The 17195-nt window shown below is 35.8% G+C and overlaps 1 protein-coding gene across 1 annotated transcript in view; it reads right to left on the minus strand.

The window, feature by feature from the left end:
• Window positions 1-17195, minus strand: part of LOC103530665 (coiled-coil domain-containing protein 171) — a 107546-nt gene that overhangs the window by 37749 nt on the left and 52602 nt on the right. Inside the window, exons 11-15 of the mRNA XM_030467599.1 lie at window positions 13633-13736; window positions 10739-10828; window positions 8662-8862; window positions 6602-6769; window positions 4532-4720 (exon numbers count right to left, since the gene is read on the minus strand). Coding sequence (XP_030323459.1) covers window positions 4532-4720; window positions 6602-6769; window positions 8662-8862; window positions 10739-10828; window positions 13633-13736 — 752 coding nt within the window. The remainder of the gene's footprint in view (window positions 1-4531; window positions 4721-6601; window positions 6770-8661; window positions 8863-10738; window positions 10829-13632; window positions 13737-17195) is intronic.

Raw genomic sequence — 17195 nt, forward strand, 5'->3', positions numbered from 1 at the left:
TAGCAGTATCTGGCTGCCCACAAAACAGTTTTATGAGCTAGCTTAACAATAAGCAATCACATGCTCTCATTTCAGAAAGAATATAGCTCTTAAAAGCAGGGAAAAAAGTTAGCGTATAAGCGCATGATAAAAGAAAGAATAGCCTGGAAGACAAACCTAAACAGATTGGCAGCAGCTGGGAAAGGGGAAGTAAAGGTGATCTCTTAATTACTTTGTAATCAACCCCCTACTTATATATTCATAGATTAATTAGGTCTCATACAGAACTGAGTTTTCAAAAGAAAGAGTAATACAGATTTTTTTTTCACTAGCATATTACAGATTTTCAACTTGCAAACTGTTTTTCCTTTTCCTCTCTATGCCCCAAAATAGGGGGAGATTTAAAACAGTAAATCAGCGTAGCAAAATGAAGACAGTAGGAGTTGGGGAAAGCCAGGACTCGGGTCAGACCGTGCAGAGTGGTTGGTTTTTTATAATGTACAGTTCTTGAAAAGGAATCAACACACTCAAATGAGACCTCAGAGACTTAGACTGGTTTCTCGATGCATGACACTACCCTGTGACTGGAATAACCACTTGAGGCTACATTTAAACAGGATCCAGTGGTATAAGCAGAAAAGAAATTTTAGGCCCTGTTCACAAGAAACCCACAAGCTCAAGTTAAATGCTTATGCTCCAGTTACAATACAGGGACACAGTAGGACAAACATGAATGGAATGACAAAGAAGGATTATGCAAAGCTTTTGACAACCTCTCTTAGAGCTATAAGCAATTTTGTTTAAAAATTATGGAGTTATTATTATGGGGTGAAATTTTTCCCGTTAGCAGTGACCAAAAGTAAAGTAAAATGGTGTCATTTAGTCACATTCCCATGTGTTCTATTTGGTACAGGTCCCAGGAAAATGGGAAGGAGGGCACCCCTAGTTAATTCTTCCTCCTCCATCCACCAAGCACAACAGAGAGAGAAAAGAGAGAGAAGAAAAAAAGCAAAAACCACAAACAAAACAAACACAAAAAACCCCAAACCATAGCTACTCCTACAATAGAAATAAAGGATTCTATGCTTCTATAGAGCTGGACCCTAGTCAGTTTTGAACTACCAAATAAATATGTTATTTTTTTGGAAGAGAAAGAATTTGTAGTGCTATTAGAATACTCTCAGTGATACAAAAATAGAGTAGATAAGAAATTTAATTACAAACTGCTATTTATAGGGTTTGTGTCACTTTATTACTCTAAAATTAAGTATGAACATATACAAGACTTTCAGTGCTATTGCATTATTTATACTGTTTGATTTTTACAGAAAAAAAAAAAACTGATAGCATGACTGGAAGCAACTGAAAAGGTAAGCTGAATTTAGAAAGCAACTTATGGTTCCTGGCCATCACAGGTGAAAGGGCAATATCTGAGTAAACAAAGTATGATCCCTACAGGGTTGGTGGGCAGCAAAATCAACATACAGTGCTCTGGCTAATTAAAGCTTGTTTTTTTAAAAAAAAAAGCTTGGTATTTTTATGCTTATATTTATATGGTAATATGCAAAAGTGAACAAGACAATCTCTGACTACAGAAATGTATAAATTTTGTAAGAAAACATGCCTTTTGTTTTTAAAGGCTAATAATGGCTTTTGTCTTCCCCCACACTGTTTCAGGTGTTTTCTTAGAAGCTGAAAAACACAGATCTTAAAAGGGGCATAGAATTATTTTTCTAAATATTGGCAGGCTTGGTTCAGTCTTTGAGCTTTGAGGGATACTTCACTGACTTGCAATGATGGGGAGGTTGCAAGAATCCTTACTAAAAAATTAGATGCTACTAGCAACACAACTTTACCCTACTTCTTACAGGGTCCTTACTCTCTAACATAGCATGAAAATGAACTGGAAAGCAGAGATGTAATAGCACTATGACTTCACTATGACTTTTCCTGTGATTCAGCTGTTTTATTTTCCTACCTTCATACATACATATAATGAATAACACCACTGTCCATTTCCTTTCTGTGTTTTAAGTACATGGATCAGATAAGCCTATGAAAGACACCCACAGGGTGCATAATTACATGGGTTTCTCCTCATTTTGCATTGATCGCACTGACTTTTGATACAATAGCAAGATACCATAGCTAACTCACCTGCCTTACTGTAAAAAAAGCAATGCTTCCAAACAAAAACCAAAAACAAAAAAAGAAACTATTTTTTCTCCCTAGTAAACTTTTTCCCTTCACAATTTAGCTAGTCTTTTACTTTTCTGTTTCTGAAATTAGTATTTTTCAAGTAGTTACAGGATTTTTCTCTTACAACATGTTTTGCACTTCCATTTTAAGTGGTTTCCACAAAAAATGGGGACAGATTAATATATGTCTACATAATAAACAAACAATAACTGATGGTTAAAATTCAGAGAGCATTTCCTATGAGACCGTACACAGTCTGAATAAAATGTGCAGGGCTAAGGAACAGGCATGGTAATATTTTGAAAATGGCATACTATCAGATCAAGAGGACTGCACTCCTTCCACAAAAGGCAGGGGAAAAAGGATTTATATACATTTTAAGCTCCATTGCTTCTCCAAACATGGAGATGACAGACAAAGAAAGGTGGTGTTCATAGAGTGCCTTGTTTATTGCTGATCGGTGATCTGGCCACTCTGAGAATTTCTGCCCTACAGAAAAACAGTGAAACTCCTTTCTGATCACACCATTTATCTGACCTACAGTAACAGCTGCAAAGTTGTATTTATTAACATCCAGAGAGCCTACCTCAGAGTCAGGGATTCTGAAAAGTACTAGCTGGGATAGAAGTAGTGGCAGGTGTCACTCCTACAAAAACCTCCAGATTTTGTGATGTGAACATTTTAATCGTAAGGAGACCATTCTAAAAAGCCCTAACTTTTTATTGCATTTCTAAGAGAACAAAACTAGAAGGCATCATGGAACACTGGCTGAAGACAAAGTTGCAAACAAAAGGATGTGTGCTATGATGTACCCTTATCTTTATGCAGGACAGCAAAAATCACTTGTCTTCCTTTTCCAGAAAGGAACTAATACCTATAAAAGATTCTTTGGATCATTACACTGTTTGTAATTAACTCAGATCTCTGGATGGAAAAGTAAAGCAAATTGCAAAGGTTTCCTCATCTAGAACAAAGGCCCTAGAGTGATGAGACCCACAGCACTACGATGAAGTACGAAATACTGGCAAAATTATATTTCACTTCCACTTATTATACATTTCCTATAAAATGTAATTAATAATGCCTGGTAAAATAACTTAAATATTGCATTCTGTATCTTTATGCAGACACCGTCACTCTGGAGCATCTAAGAGTCTTTGAAGACAGTCTGTAAACTCTGGAGCATCTTGCCTTGTTTGCTATGGAAATAAGGCTACAACATTCATCTGCCTGTACACCTCTGATGCAACAGAACTGTCATCATGCAGACAAAATGACCAACAGGCTCAAAGTGCAAGAGGTAAAAAGGAAGTCAAGGCTCACAAAAAGCAAGTATTCAGGATTAGGACAGCCCTAACAGCAGGCATTCATGGACCCTATGATATCTGAACAGAAAAGGAAGGAAAAGTAGGTTTTTTGGCAATGATTTCATAAGACAAAACTACAGTATATTGAAGGAATTTGGTATAAGTTTTGATACCACTTATTCCACTCATAGGGGGGCTTTTAGCATTGCCAAGATTTAATGTGATACGTAAATACCAGGCAAAATTAGATACAAGGCTTCAGCTCACTCCCAAGAAACTGCCATAAATTGTCCTGTCTAAAGAACACTGCATAAGTACAATTTTCTGATTTCAAAGACTTCCAAACCCCAAATTTGAGTGAAATACAGCCTTCTAGTGAGGTTTCAGATGGCAGTCACAAAAATAAGGTTTATTTCCCCAACTTCACCACATTTTTAAGTGAAATACATATAAAAGAATGGGACTATAAATTGTGGTTGTAGAGTAACAGTGAAAATTTCAGACTGCAGATAATTTTACTAAGAATGAGTGACAAGTCTTACACTTTTGAAGCACAGCTCACTGTAGTACCTGTGTATCAAAGTCCTTTAATACTGTAGAAATCCACCACACTAACTGCTAACTGGCTCTTAGAGTCAGAATGTATATACCTACATTTATCCTCAGATGACACCACTTTACTGTTACTCTACAGAGTCTCTGCAAAGTGTGACACTGAAAAAGTAACTTCTGCCCTATAAAATTCTCAGAATCACCAGTAACTGCTAGACCAAATCAAGCAACTAGTTTCTGGAATGTTTTAACAAAGTCATTTATTTCTTGTTATAAGTGAAGCTTGTCTAAATGTAGTGAGTACATTGCCAGTTTTTTTGTTTTGTTTTTATTTGTTGTGTTTTGTTTTCTTTTTTTAATTGAAAGATATACTAAAATTCCAAAACAATCTTGAATTTGCTAGGAGCTTAAACTGCTGAGATAAACCATTAAATATTTACAAGGGAGGAATAAAAAAAAAAAAAAAAAGAAATCAGAACTTCACAGTACCATACCTGTGCCCTTGCATGAACTTCCCCAAGGAGACTTGAGTAATGCTGTTCCAGGTACTTTTTTTGTTTCTGCCAACAGCTTTCCTGTGTTTTCATCTGCTCAACCATTTTGCTAAAAGCATCTTTCTGGCTCTGCTGAAGGTCTTTTATAGTATCAGACTTGCTTTTGCAAACATATTCTAGGTGAGATATCTAGGTGACAAGAATTTAAAAAACATTTCTTTACAACTCAAAACACCTTTTTACTTCAACTGTAGATATTATTTGAGCATGTACTATTTCAGCATAAAATTTAAGTCATCATTTCTTCAACATCTTTATTAAGTAATAGCCTTTTACAACAGATTACTTAGTCAAATATTCAGAATAATGAATTTTCCTTACTTGGCATTTCAGTTTTGCCAACCTCAGATGACAATGTAGCTATCTTTTGCTGTCTTTGTTGAAAACCTGAATCAAACACTTCTCAAATTTTCTTGAAACAAGTTAATTTGTCCTGTTAAATTGGTAATCTGTGTATGCTAGCCCTGTAGCAGTTTGCAAGGCTTACAAGCAATAAACAGCACTTAATTTTTTTGTTTTATCAGAAAGACATTCCATATACTAAGTATTAAAATAATTTCATGTAGTATTAGTGTACAGAATGTTTTTCTCAAAAGTTTGCTAGTTTATGATGTGTTTTCAACAAGCATGAGGGGATTCACTCAGTTGTTTAACTCTGCAGCTCACATGAAACTAAATGGATAAATTAATCAAGCAAACAATGATCTCTAAATACACATACCTACACTTTGTTACTAGATAATATCAGCAAGATACCTTCAACATACATCACAAAAAGCTGCAGGAGAAAAATTTTATTCTCAGAAAGCAGGTACAACACAGGCAAAAACACTGCCTCAAATCCCTGAAAATGTGGTAAGCATACATATGAAAAGAGCCCTGGAGACCTCACAATCACCTCAATAATCATACTAAATTAAAAAGCAAGAAACAGTAAGAACTAACTCCCTCAAACACTTTCAACAATGTGTTCACTCCATTTCCTTCCATTCTCTTTCCTCCCCTACTTCAAAAGGAAATCAGAAATCTGTATCTAAGATGTATAATCTGGATTATATGTCCCCCTTTAGTAATTTCCACTGACTGATGGGGTATTTACTAAATGATGGGCAGAGTTGAAACTATTCACTGTAAGCAGCCCTGTCCCTTCCTTAGGCCAGAAGAGTGGTCACAACTCCAGCTGATGAGAAATCTCCAAAAGAGCTTTTCCCTTCCTGTGCCTCCAAATCAAAATACCAGAGCAGCCAAGACATGAAGCCACTCTACTAAACTGTTGGACTGTTCTGATCAGTGGAGTCAGAACATGAACTAAAATTCTTGAGTGGCACATGTTAGTCTGTGGTGCTAGTTTAAATTATATAAAGAGAGATCTTTACTGTTCTAAAAACACAGGGATTTCTTGGGAGAAAGGCCATGTAAGCTTACTCATATTAAAATAATTCAGAAAAGTACAGCTTCTCCCTTAATCAAATACTGTCATTTTAATAAAAATGTTTTATAAATTTTCTGTTGTATTTATGAATTAAATTTCATGATCCAAAAGTTGTATTTAAACCAAAAAAACACGTCACTTTTTACATAGTACCTCTGAGTCATAAATATATAATTTAAAGATGATGTTCTTCGAGTGAGCGCATTTTGTTTCTGTTTTATGCTAAAATAAAGACTTGCTTTATTAGTGTAAATTACTAAGTTCTTTGAATTGCTTCATCAGTAAGATTAATTTATTTTCTTTTAATTAGGTCCCTGTGGCTAATATTGGCTAGTACTATTAGCATGTCCTGCACAGAAAGTGGAGCTTAGAGACTTCATACAGACTTCAGTCACATTTACATGCCCACAGCAATGGCATCAAACTGAGTTGTAGACAAGCCATAATTAATGGTATTGAATTATTAACGTCCAAATTCTTTTTGAAATAAGATGAATGTCAGTCCTTTTTAATGATACTGTGATGTGGACAAATGTCACTGAATTTAATAGAGGTAGCTGGTGCCTAAGGACACTTACCTTCTCATTAGCCCTGCTGAGGTCTAAGATCAGGGCATCAACATTCTCCTGCAAGACTGCACAAAGCTCAGACCAAGAGAATCTATCTAGGATGCCTTCTGGTTGTTTTATAAGCACACAGCCTGCTACCAAATGCTGGTATAAGCCATGAAGGAAGGTTAGTTTCTCCTGAGACAAAAAGAAAAATTAACTGTTGTATCTCAACAGTGCAGAACCCAAACACATGTATCGTATGAGTAGTAATGTGAGCTCCACATATCTGAAAAAAGAAAGCCCACAAAACTCATTCTCAAACCTTTTCAAAATTCCAAAATTTCTGGTTAATAATTGCAATCACACATTTTAAAGCTAGAGTAAGACAACAGTTGCTACAAAATTTGTCTAGAGACAGTATATAAATTAAAAAGCCCAGTCCTGCAGTGGTCAAAACCATGACCTGATGCAGATAAGATTTCCACACCATTGGTAGATGCTGATCTTCCAGTAAATCATTCATGCCAACAGCTTCAGGTACATTCAAACTGCACCCACTTTCAGTACCTGTGTACCACGCAGAATATTGTCTGATAACTTGGCAGCACGAATCGCTCCCAGTCACTCTAAAGTCTTCTAAAACTCAATTTTGCATGGTTATGTGTGACTGAACAGCTAGATAAAACAGGCTTATATCTTCATCAGTAAATTCCACATCCCTCATTCATTTACACTAATTTAAGTCAGCAGTAAAATAAATTGATGTTCGTTAAGCATAAACTTAGCAACAATAGCATGCAACAGAAATTCCAGCCCTCACTGTTTTACTGCATACACGCAACTTAGCAACTTCAATTAAGATAACAACAGAGAGCTGTTTCTCAAAAGCCACAAGAAACAGAAACTTTATTCAAAGTCAGTAAGCCATTGTAAAAGCTGCCATTGTTTTCCAGGGACCTTGGATGAGGCTTTAAGTCAAGAAATTGTGGATGGCTGAAATGGGGAAATATGTTTTTTCTGAGCTCTTGCCAGTAGAATTAGATGAATTTTCTCATAATTATTTCATGGTATTTTTGATAATAAAAAAAATTTGAAAAGTTTGGCTTTTCTTTTTTCTAGATGATCTCCTAGATCCCTAGGGAAAATCTAGTGTGACACCATCGTTACATTTTTGCTTAATTTGTGATGAACTAAGGATGATAGCCATTTGGCATGGGAAAAAAGGATCCCAAGACCCAAAATCAATTCACACATGTTGATTGCAACCATGGTGTTGTAGACATGCTGACTTTACAATACAGCCAGGCTTCTAGTTTCCCTCACTTTAATCATTATCTGATGTGTATAGTAATTCCAGCTGCTTCATGTGGACACTATTTAAATACCAGACTGTAAAAGATGTGGAAAGAATGTTTCCTTTTATTCTGTTGGCATCCATATCCAAATTCATGAAAGTAATGAGCTCAATATGATCAACAACTATGATAAAGTGCATCATTGCTATTGTTGGTACAGAACTGCTTTACTGGGACAAAAAGCAACACAAATAACATCTGTAAAAAAAAAATAAGGAGAAAGATAATAGTTATGAAATCCTACATATAGCACACCACAGTAAGCTAACAGGTCACAAAGAAGAATTTATAGGCATGCAGGCAAAAATGCCTCAGTTCCACATTTGCTGTGCATCAATTGCCATGTGAGTCAGTAATTAACAGCACATCACTGTATACCACTGTATGCTCCAACTGTAAAATATTTTTGTATGCTCCAACTGTAAAACATTTTTATTAAAATTCAATTTGAAAGAATTAATTGTTTGTCAAGTGCAGCTCTTTAAATAAACTCAGTTCAAAAATTAAAAATTCTGCAAGGGTTAAGCTATTAGTTCTGATATAGAAGGAAGGAGCACCGATATGTCCTGATACCTTGTAGATATTAAATACATATTTCAAGTACATATCTTAAAATCAGATTTTGCGGGATAAATCTGTTAAGACTAAGAGTAACCATCTGATGTATGTAAATGTATAAAGTCAAGATTAAATTAAGACTCTTCTTGACAGTCATCTTGTCTGTGGTAATACCTCCATATCCTCCTGGTAAGCCATGGTAAGCTTCTGGATTTCGTTTTCAAATTCTGTGGCACGTACTTTCTCCTTCTCCCAGCACTGCTGTACATTCTGTAGTTCCATTTTTAGAGTTCCTATTAAAGTCTCTCTCTCTACACACTTAGTGTGCAGATGATTTAACTCTTTATTGGCATCCGCTAGGTTATCCTGAGCTTCCTGTAGAACAGAGGCACAGAACAGAAGGGCTGGTAAGAATTTTACTCCATAAAATGTTACCTCAGTCCAGTGTTTAACACCTGAGGAAGTAAACAGCCATATTGCCACATGTGTTCAGAAGACTTCAGGCTAAACTGAATGTATCTTGTCAATCACAGAATTTCAAAATTGACAATAGTCCTTTCCCCACAGCTTGCAACACAGCAGCATCAGTAATCCGTCTCTGAGAATTAAAAGCCATATGATGCAGTGAGCTTCATGGTCCCCTCTACCCCCACAACCAAGATGCAGAACACTCTGCATCTTCTCTCTGCAGAGTGGACATGCTCTCAAAGCTAGAGAAAAGATACGTAACTTTCATACGTAAATCTGATCTGTTACAGCTGAGTCAGTAGGCAACACAGCAACACAGCTGTTGTTACCCACTGTATTCTTTATCTGCACCACAGAAAAATATCAAGACTCTATCTGGTGGTTTGACCATGGGAAGAAACTAAATATCAGAAATGGACATGAGTACATTAGCAGTACCACATTTGACAAGGTAAATAAGAACTTAATATACTAGCCCTCTTCAGACAAAATATTGCTCAGAAGAACAGGACAGATGCACATTCTTTCCTCTCCTAAAAGCATTGGACTTCCAGTACTGCTAAAGTTTGCTACAGGTCAAACTGAAAGCACTGTTCGGTTTTCGTTTTGTGGGGGTTTTTAATAAAATCGTAGCTGCTTAAAAAGGAAAAATGCTCCTAAATTCATCAGACAATGACAAATCTTACTCTTCTTAATGTAAATATTGCAATATTAAAGTAATGTTAAATTTTTAACACAAATGTTTCCAGAATGGATTTGGTTTTCTCTCACATATGCACTATTATTGCAAAAAAATGTAAAGATACCAGAAACCGGTGTACTGCATAAAACCCAGCACTGTCTGTGTGCAGGAAATTCATGTTATGCATGAAGAATACAAGTATCTGCTACAACAGGTGGCATTTAGGTGCCTCTACAAAGATGCTGGAACAAAAGCAGAAGTCTTAAGTCTTCTGAACATAGATTAGTAAAGGAAGTTCAGATCAGACGATAGGACATCATGGTCAAGTATCAATTAATATGAATATTCAGTGAATATTGCAGAAATATCTGTGAATAAGCTGACGTGATAAAGCAGCATATCTCTCTCAAGCAAAAGAATCTGAGAAAGACTGGGAGTAGGCAAATTCTATTTTGGCAGTGATACAATACACTGCCAGCTGGAGATTGAATTTAATCATGATCTCAGGAGTTCCTCATTTCCTTGGCCACTGAATTAGGCAGACAGGACACTACAGGAGTGATGTGTAAGCCAACAGAGTCAAAAAAAGTTTCTTGAAACTAAAGAAAAGAGTTTGCAAGTGTTTTCATTAGTTCCCAGGCAGATTTCACTCTAAGAAAACTTGGGCTGCACATTGTACAGCTAGTAAGGATCACCTGATACATGCATGAACTTTTCTGATTAACACAAACAAAACAAAAAATAAACAAAGAAAAGGACATTCTTAACAAAGTGTGCTTTCACATAAACAGAAATAATTTAATTCTCTCCTTTTCTTGAAAAGAACATGTAAATACAGGACAAAGGATAAAAATTCATATATGCTTATTTCAACATAAAATAATATTTTGCAAATTGATAAATCAATTTCAAATTATTTCAGAGGTGAAGTAACCAGAATAAAGTGGCATGCTTCTACACAAGCTTGTGAAGTAAACTGGTCTGCTCAGCAGAATACAGCAATACAGAGACTTATTCTGATAAGAAAAATACATACCTTCAATTCAGAAATACAGCTTTTGAAGAACCTTCAAATTATATGCTAAACTCATGAAATCATACCTTAAGGTCTTGACTTGAAGTACACAATTTCTCTTTGGATATCTCAAGTTCTTTTTTCAACTTGGCACACAAAGTCTTCATTTTTCCAAGCTGTGAAAAATACGGAGGTCAAACAGGCTTTTACAGAAATGCTACATAAATATTGAACATAAAGGAAGAATTATGTATATAAATGCAAAAAATAATTGTTTTAAATTCTTTTGACAATATTTGTTCACTTTACAATTGAAATAAGGTACATTACAAAAGCATTAACTAGATCTTTTTAAATTATTTATGATAAATAGCAGTGGCAGAATCCCAAACTAAGCCCCTTATCAACTTTTCCATTAACTCTCAAACACGCATCAAAAAATCAGGCTTTGAAATGAACCTATAACTTAATAATTTCAGATTATGATCTGGGGAGTGGCTTAGGAAAACAAATTTTCAAAGTGAGAGGCCATTTGCAGAAACTGTCCATCTAGAAGCACGGTTTGTATTTTCCACTAAGCATTGGATAGTAGTCACACAACCCTACAAAGCAGCACTACTCCTGAGAGGCATGGTGACAACTGACCTGCTTGCAGTGTTACAAGCAACCACTTTAGAGGCAGCTCACAACCATAATGTGTACTAGTTTCATTTTCCATTTTCAAAAAAGATAAAAACCCATCATTATAATTTGCATCTTTGGTTACCCAGTGATGAGGCTAGCAATACAAATGTCTGAAAGAAAGCATGGATTATAAATATATTCTTGTGTACTTCTGCCACTACTTAAGTATTACAGAGCAATTCAGAAGTAAAATAACCCACTTACCAAATCTAAAAACAACCTTGGAAATCAGATTACTTGATCTAAAAATCAGGAAACCTGGCAGAAATAATTACAGTAAATTATAGAATGCTACTGGAGTATTTCCAGTCCTTTTGTTGGTTTACTAGCCTTCTCTCTATTCCCAAAAATACAGTAGCCTCTGCACTATACAGAAAACATAAAGCTTGTTATCTGTCAAAAAACCAGAAACATTTATACATCTTTCATTTATTTAAGCCAACGAGATAGTTTAACCTAATACTTAACACACTAAGTTAAAGGTGACACGTGACATATTTCATGTATACCTACAAGCATATTTCATATATACATACAGGTGTACACAAATATTAATTACTCAATCAATAGATGGAATCTTGTTGAAAATCTCTCTATAAAAAGGACCGCTACATAATTACTCAAAACTAAAGCCTTACTGCTGTGTATTATAGCATCCTGCTTTTATTGCACAGTGCCATTCATAGCCCCTTTGTGCTTTATTGCATTATTAAAAAGTTCTACTACTAAACATAGCTAATACATAAAAAGCCAAAAGCAGCATTATCTGGGGGGTTGTGGGAAGACAGACCACTGCCCTTTCTGTGCACCATGGAGGTGCCTTGTGATCTCTGGCTCCGTATGACAACTTCAGGGTCAGTCACACACAGTCCTACTGGGAAGTCTTGTGGCAGGTCATCAGTTGGTCCTGCTCTGCTTGCGATTTATTTTCCCGGACAGTTCATTGTTCTTTCTGTCAGAATACTCTCCTTGCTTTCTTAGCAGCCACCCCTTTGGTCTCCCCACTGCTGTCTCTGGCACAGTTTCACAACAAAGCACATCACTAAGCCAAAGCCTGCTGAGTCGACTTCTCAACTGTGCTGCCTACCACGTGACATTCCTCCTCCCAGATAACAATTCGCTGTGGGTAATGTGTTCCTAGTTACTCTGCAGCTTCCAGACTTGGGTCTCAGAAGAGTGTCATAATGACTATATACACTGGTTCTCTTATCTCACTGGGAATGACCTAACACTGCTTGCTGTTTACAGAAGTATAATTGTTTCCATGGTCGCCTATTTTTGTGCCCCTTGAACAAACTCAAAGGTCCTGCGGGAGACTGTTTTTTCCCCAATAAAAGGGGCAAAGCCGACATCCTTTTTCTTCAGACTTTTGTTTCTTTTTTTTTTAAATAAAAATAAAAATTTAAAAAAACACACAAAACGCTGAGTGACTAGGTAGACTGCATTTGTCAAAGCAAAAGATATAGCCTAGAAATTAAAAAACAGTGCTGGCATTTTTATAATCGTATCACACCTTGCCTGTCTGTATTTGCCAGCTTTATCCAAAGATAAGCTAACTACAAGTTTGAACAGAATGCTTTAACAGTGCAGTTAACTTCTATCTACAGCCTTTAAAGACAAAAATTCATAAAAAATTAACACCCAAGAGGTTTGATTTATTCACATTAGCAATACAAATGAGAAAATAAATGCAAGATTGTGACTTTTTTCAAGGGTAAGACTTCCAAAACTGAAACATTTCCATTATTGTCTTAGAGCATTTTCACAGTCCTCTTTTACTTGAAAAGACCTCAAAATAACACCAAGAGGGACCTAATAATGAACACATTCATCCCAGAAAATTATGTCACTTTTAAAATGTACAGTGGCATGCACACTTACATAACTGATACCAATGATTGCTGAAGCTCAAGTATTGCATATTTAGGAATACTGCAGTCTACATTTCTCAATTTCTAAATGATCCTGAAGTCCTAGATACAACTGGCTTGTTTTCCTGACTGTTTATTCGAAATAATAACCTCAATGGGTTTAACAAGAAAACAAAGCTAAATTAAACTAAAAAGAATTTTTAAAAAAAGAAAAACCTCTTCTTCTTGTTGCCCCAAATGTAAGTGAAACTACACTGTCGTATGGCAAGCTTAGAGAAGAAGCAGTGACAGAGATTATTTCTTTGGGTATTCGTGAAGCTGTCAACTCAACATTCACACTCTTCTGACCTTTTTTACAAGCAAAGTGTAGGTACTGCTGCAGGCCAAAGGCGATACATTCAGAGCCAAACAATTGCAAGCGTTACCTCATTAGACGTATCTTCCAGCTTGTTCTGGTAAGCTGTCAAGTTACACCTCAAAGTCTCAAGGACAGAGAAGCTCCGAGGTTCATCTTTGTCCTTATGAATGCCTGAAGAAAAATACAGAATGAAAATTAAGCCTTAAAGCCTCAAACTACTCACCCTGGATGAGAAATATTAAAATTAGTTAAGGCTTCAGTGACAAGACAAAAACACTGAACAGCAGCCTTGTTTGCCACATGAGATGCAGCTGAAGAGCCACACTTTCAGAGCAAATACAGCTGAAAGACATTTGTATAAAAGCTTCAATACAAGACATAGAACTGTAAATTCAGGATTACATTTCTACCTAATGCGTTTGGTATGCAGTCTCGCATGTAATTTCTACTGTGGTCGAGTCTGTGTCATTCAGCCAGACCAGCCAACTTTAAAACCACACAGTAACACACTTTGAAAAACATGTTGCCTGAAAGTGAAGTAATGTTACACTTTTCCTGACATTATTTTGCTGTTGTGACTAAGCATGCATGTTATAATACAGTACTTCATTTACTCAAAGCTTTACTGAGCCAAAGATCACATGACTATGTTATGCTTGGAGTGGTCTTAAAAACCTTTTAAATGATCTTGAATTTCATTCCAAAGGAAATAATAAAAAAAATTTATTATCTGTCTGCAGAGGCCTACATAACGTTTCAATTATAAATCTTCAAGCTGATATACACATTATATACACATTACACTTACTTATTAAACCCTTAGACAGAGACTTCTGATCTGGTTGCCTTAATTAAGGACATATGAAAAAGTCTAAGCATTCCAAAGCCTGAAGTACAATTTGTTAAGAAAGCAAAACAACACTGTATTGATCAAGAGGTCACAAGATGTCAGCTGATATTAAATTTCTAATAACAATCCATCATTTTTTCTGGTGTTACAGCAGAAAAAGACAAGGTTATTAACAGATTCTTCTGCTCAGTATTATTTACATTAATATGCAGTATTTATAAGCTTATTTTTTAACACATTATAGTATCATCTTTTCCTATGAGTCTTAGCATGGTCTGTTAGCAAAACTAACCTTACCAACACATAGCATCCTTACTTTGCAAAAGAAATGAAGAAATATGCATCTTTTGAGCTTCAGAGAGACTAAACAATTATGACTCCCAGAACAGCTAAATGATGATACAGGTGTTTAGCACCTCTGAAAGATCAGTGTCACTAAGCAATTTGCCTAGAGTGGCTCATAAAGTCAAATCTAATAGACATTAAATTCTCAGCCTTTTCTTTGGCTCTCTGTTAAACCTTTTCAGCTACAAGAGGCACACTAAAAGACCTACACATTGTTCTGGGGTTTTTTTTAAGAATCCTATAGCTAGTGTTACCTAATAAGCATGATATTCTCCTAAAAGTATTACAGAAAACTTACAGATTTGTCCTCCAGGCTATACATAAGGTACCAGCGGTAGTCAGCGGAAAACTTACACATAGGCACATGTTGAGAAATATCACCAAAAGCTTTTCTAAATTTTTTTTTCCCAATTAATTAGCCTCTTCTCTTCCAGCACTTTGGTAACACCAGAAAGCATGGATTGCTCTTCTGATTGGACACTAACTTTTTCACTTTCACTTGCCAGCCAACTGTTACTGTCAATTTCACACCTCATCAAACTAATGTGGGTTTGCAAGACTGCTTTCAGAAACAGGAACAAGATCTACAGCACACATGAGAATTTAAAAAGAAAAGCATGCCCCAGTGATAGACTTCTGCTCTGTCCTATCAGACACTCTAATGGAGTTTCCAAAGGTCTACAGAGTCAGGGAAAAACAAAATCTTCTTTAATAAGACTAGAGGTGCCATTAGCAAAACTTCTGAGTTCAAAAGGTGTCCCAAATAGCAAAGTTATGCTGAGAATTAGCCTCAGAAGAATTCACAAAATCTGACCTTTTGTGAGAAGCTTAGATTTCACATTTAAGAAAGAGATGTAACACGTTACTGTTATCTTTATTACTTAACCACGTATGTCATTAAGGATGCACAGGGCTCCAGTCCTACTTTTCTCAATTACAAAAGCAACTTCTCGCTACTATTTCTCCTACACATTGTAGGAACATTTTGCGGTGATCTTCTGCAGCCAAAAAAGAAAGTACTATTCTTCCATACTTATAGCCCTAGAGGAGGTGTAACTCACAATTCTCAGTCAGTTTAAAACGATACCTATTAAGTCAATTTAGGGGTTGTCTTGCAATGCGCAGTTGTCATCAAGATGTCTAAATAATGAATCTTAATTTCTTCAGTCCCAACCAGCAACACTGTCATTGAAACATGCCTCTGAACTATCTTAATTTACATCCTGCTTGCCAAAACCAGACTTCGGCCAGTAAATTTTCCATGCTGGCATTCCTTGCCTTTGCTACAATCCTATTTTCTAGGCAGCTTGGTCTGTCAGCAGGAATACCAGAGTCCACCTTCCTGAACTAGTTAAAAACAACCCAATGGCTTTAATCCTTTAAAATGGCCAAATACTGTCTGTCTCCATAATACTATGCAAGAAACATGCAAGATAATCTGAACAGCACTCTCCTGCAGGAGAGGCCCTACTCCAGCAATGAAAGGGAAGAAAACAATACTTAAAGAATGTGCCCAGTTTATCACCTAAGTTTGGAGGAAGACAATGAAGGCTTAAATAGGAGTCTGGCAGAAGGTATACAGGTGAGTAAACTCTCTTGTATACCTGCTCTTTCACACAGTACTGCACCTGGCTAGGACAGAGTTAATTTTCTTCATAGTAGATCATATGGTGCTGTGTTTTATATTTTTAACCAAAAAAAATACTGTTGGTATGTGATAAACAGTGACAATAACTCAAAGAACTCTTGGTACTTTATACTCAATTCACTTTTTTCAGATGACTATAACCACAAATTTTTTTCCTGAAATGAAGACAACTTCCCTGAGCACAAACCCTGTTGCTGAGTAACTCCAAAATACAAGCCCAAATTGAAATTTTAACTGAAACAAGAAAAACAATGCTCTGGAAAATTTATAAAGGACACTTAAAAAGGAGAAGATGTGTACTTATCCTTCTTATTTTGGAATGTATAAGGAAAAAAATAACTTCTTTTAATACTTTGCTTTTTTAATCTTAAAAAGTCTTCTCTTATTTTGCCTGTATAGCCCAATAATTACAGCTTTATTGGTATTTAAATGACAGGGCTGCACCTTTAATACTGACAGATTTTTAAGTACATATGTAGACCACTTCAGTTAAAAGTTAAAAAGTAAAACTATAAAGTCAGACTGCTCAGCTAGCTGTTGCTCCTGTAGCCTCTCATCAGTTAATTATACTACAAAAATCTATTTGAAATTTTCACTTCTATTGGCACCTAGGCATTCCCATTTAAAATATTATTAAATTAAACATAGTTTTGAAAAGTAAAATTAATAATGCTACATAATAAATTGGTAACTACAACACAGTAAGGCAATAGTATTAAAACATTAAGTTTAAATTTAAGCTACTACACTTAAAAGTGTGGTACATACAAAGAGCAAATGTCTTAGT

The sequence above is a fragment of the Calypte anna genome, chromosome Z (genome assembly GCF_003957555.1).
Source record: "Calypte anna isolate BGI_N300 chromosome Z, bCalAnn1_v1.p, whole genome shotgun sequence".
NCBI classification, from domain to species: Eukaryota; Metazoa; Chordata; class Aves; order Apodiformes; family Trochilidae; genus Calypte; species Calypte anna.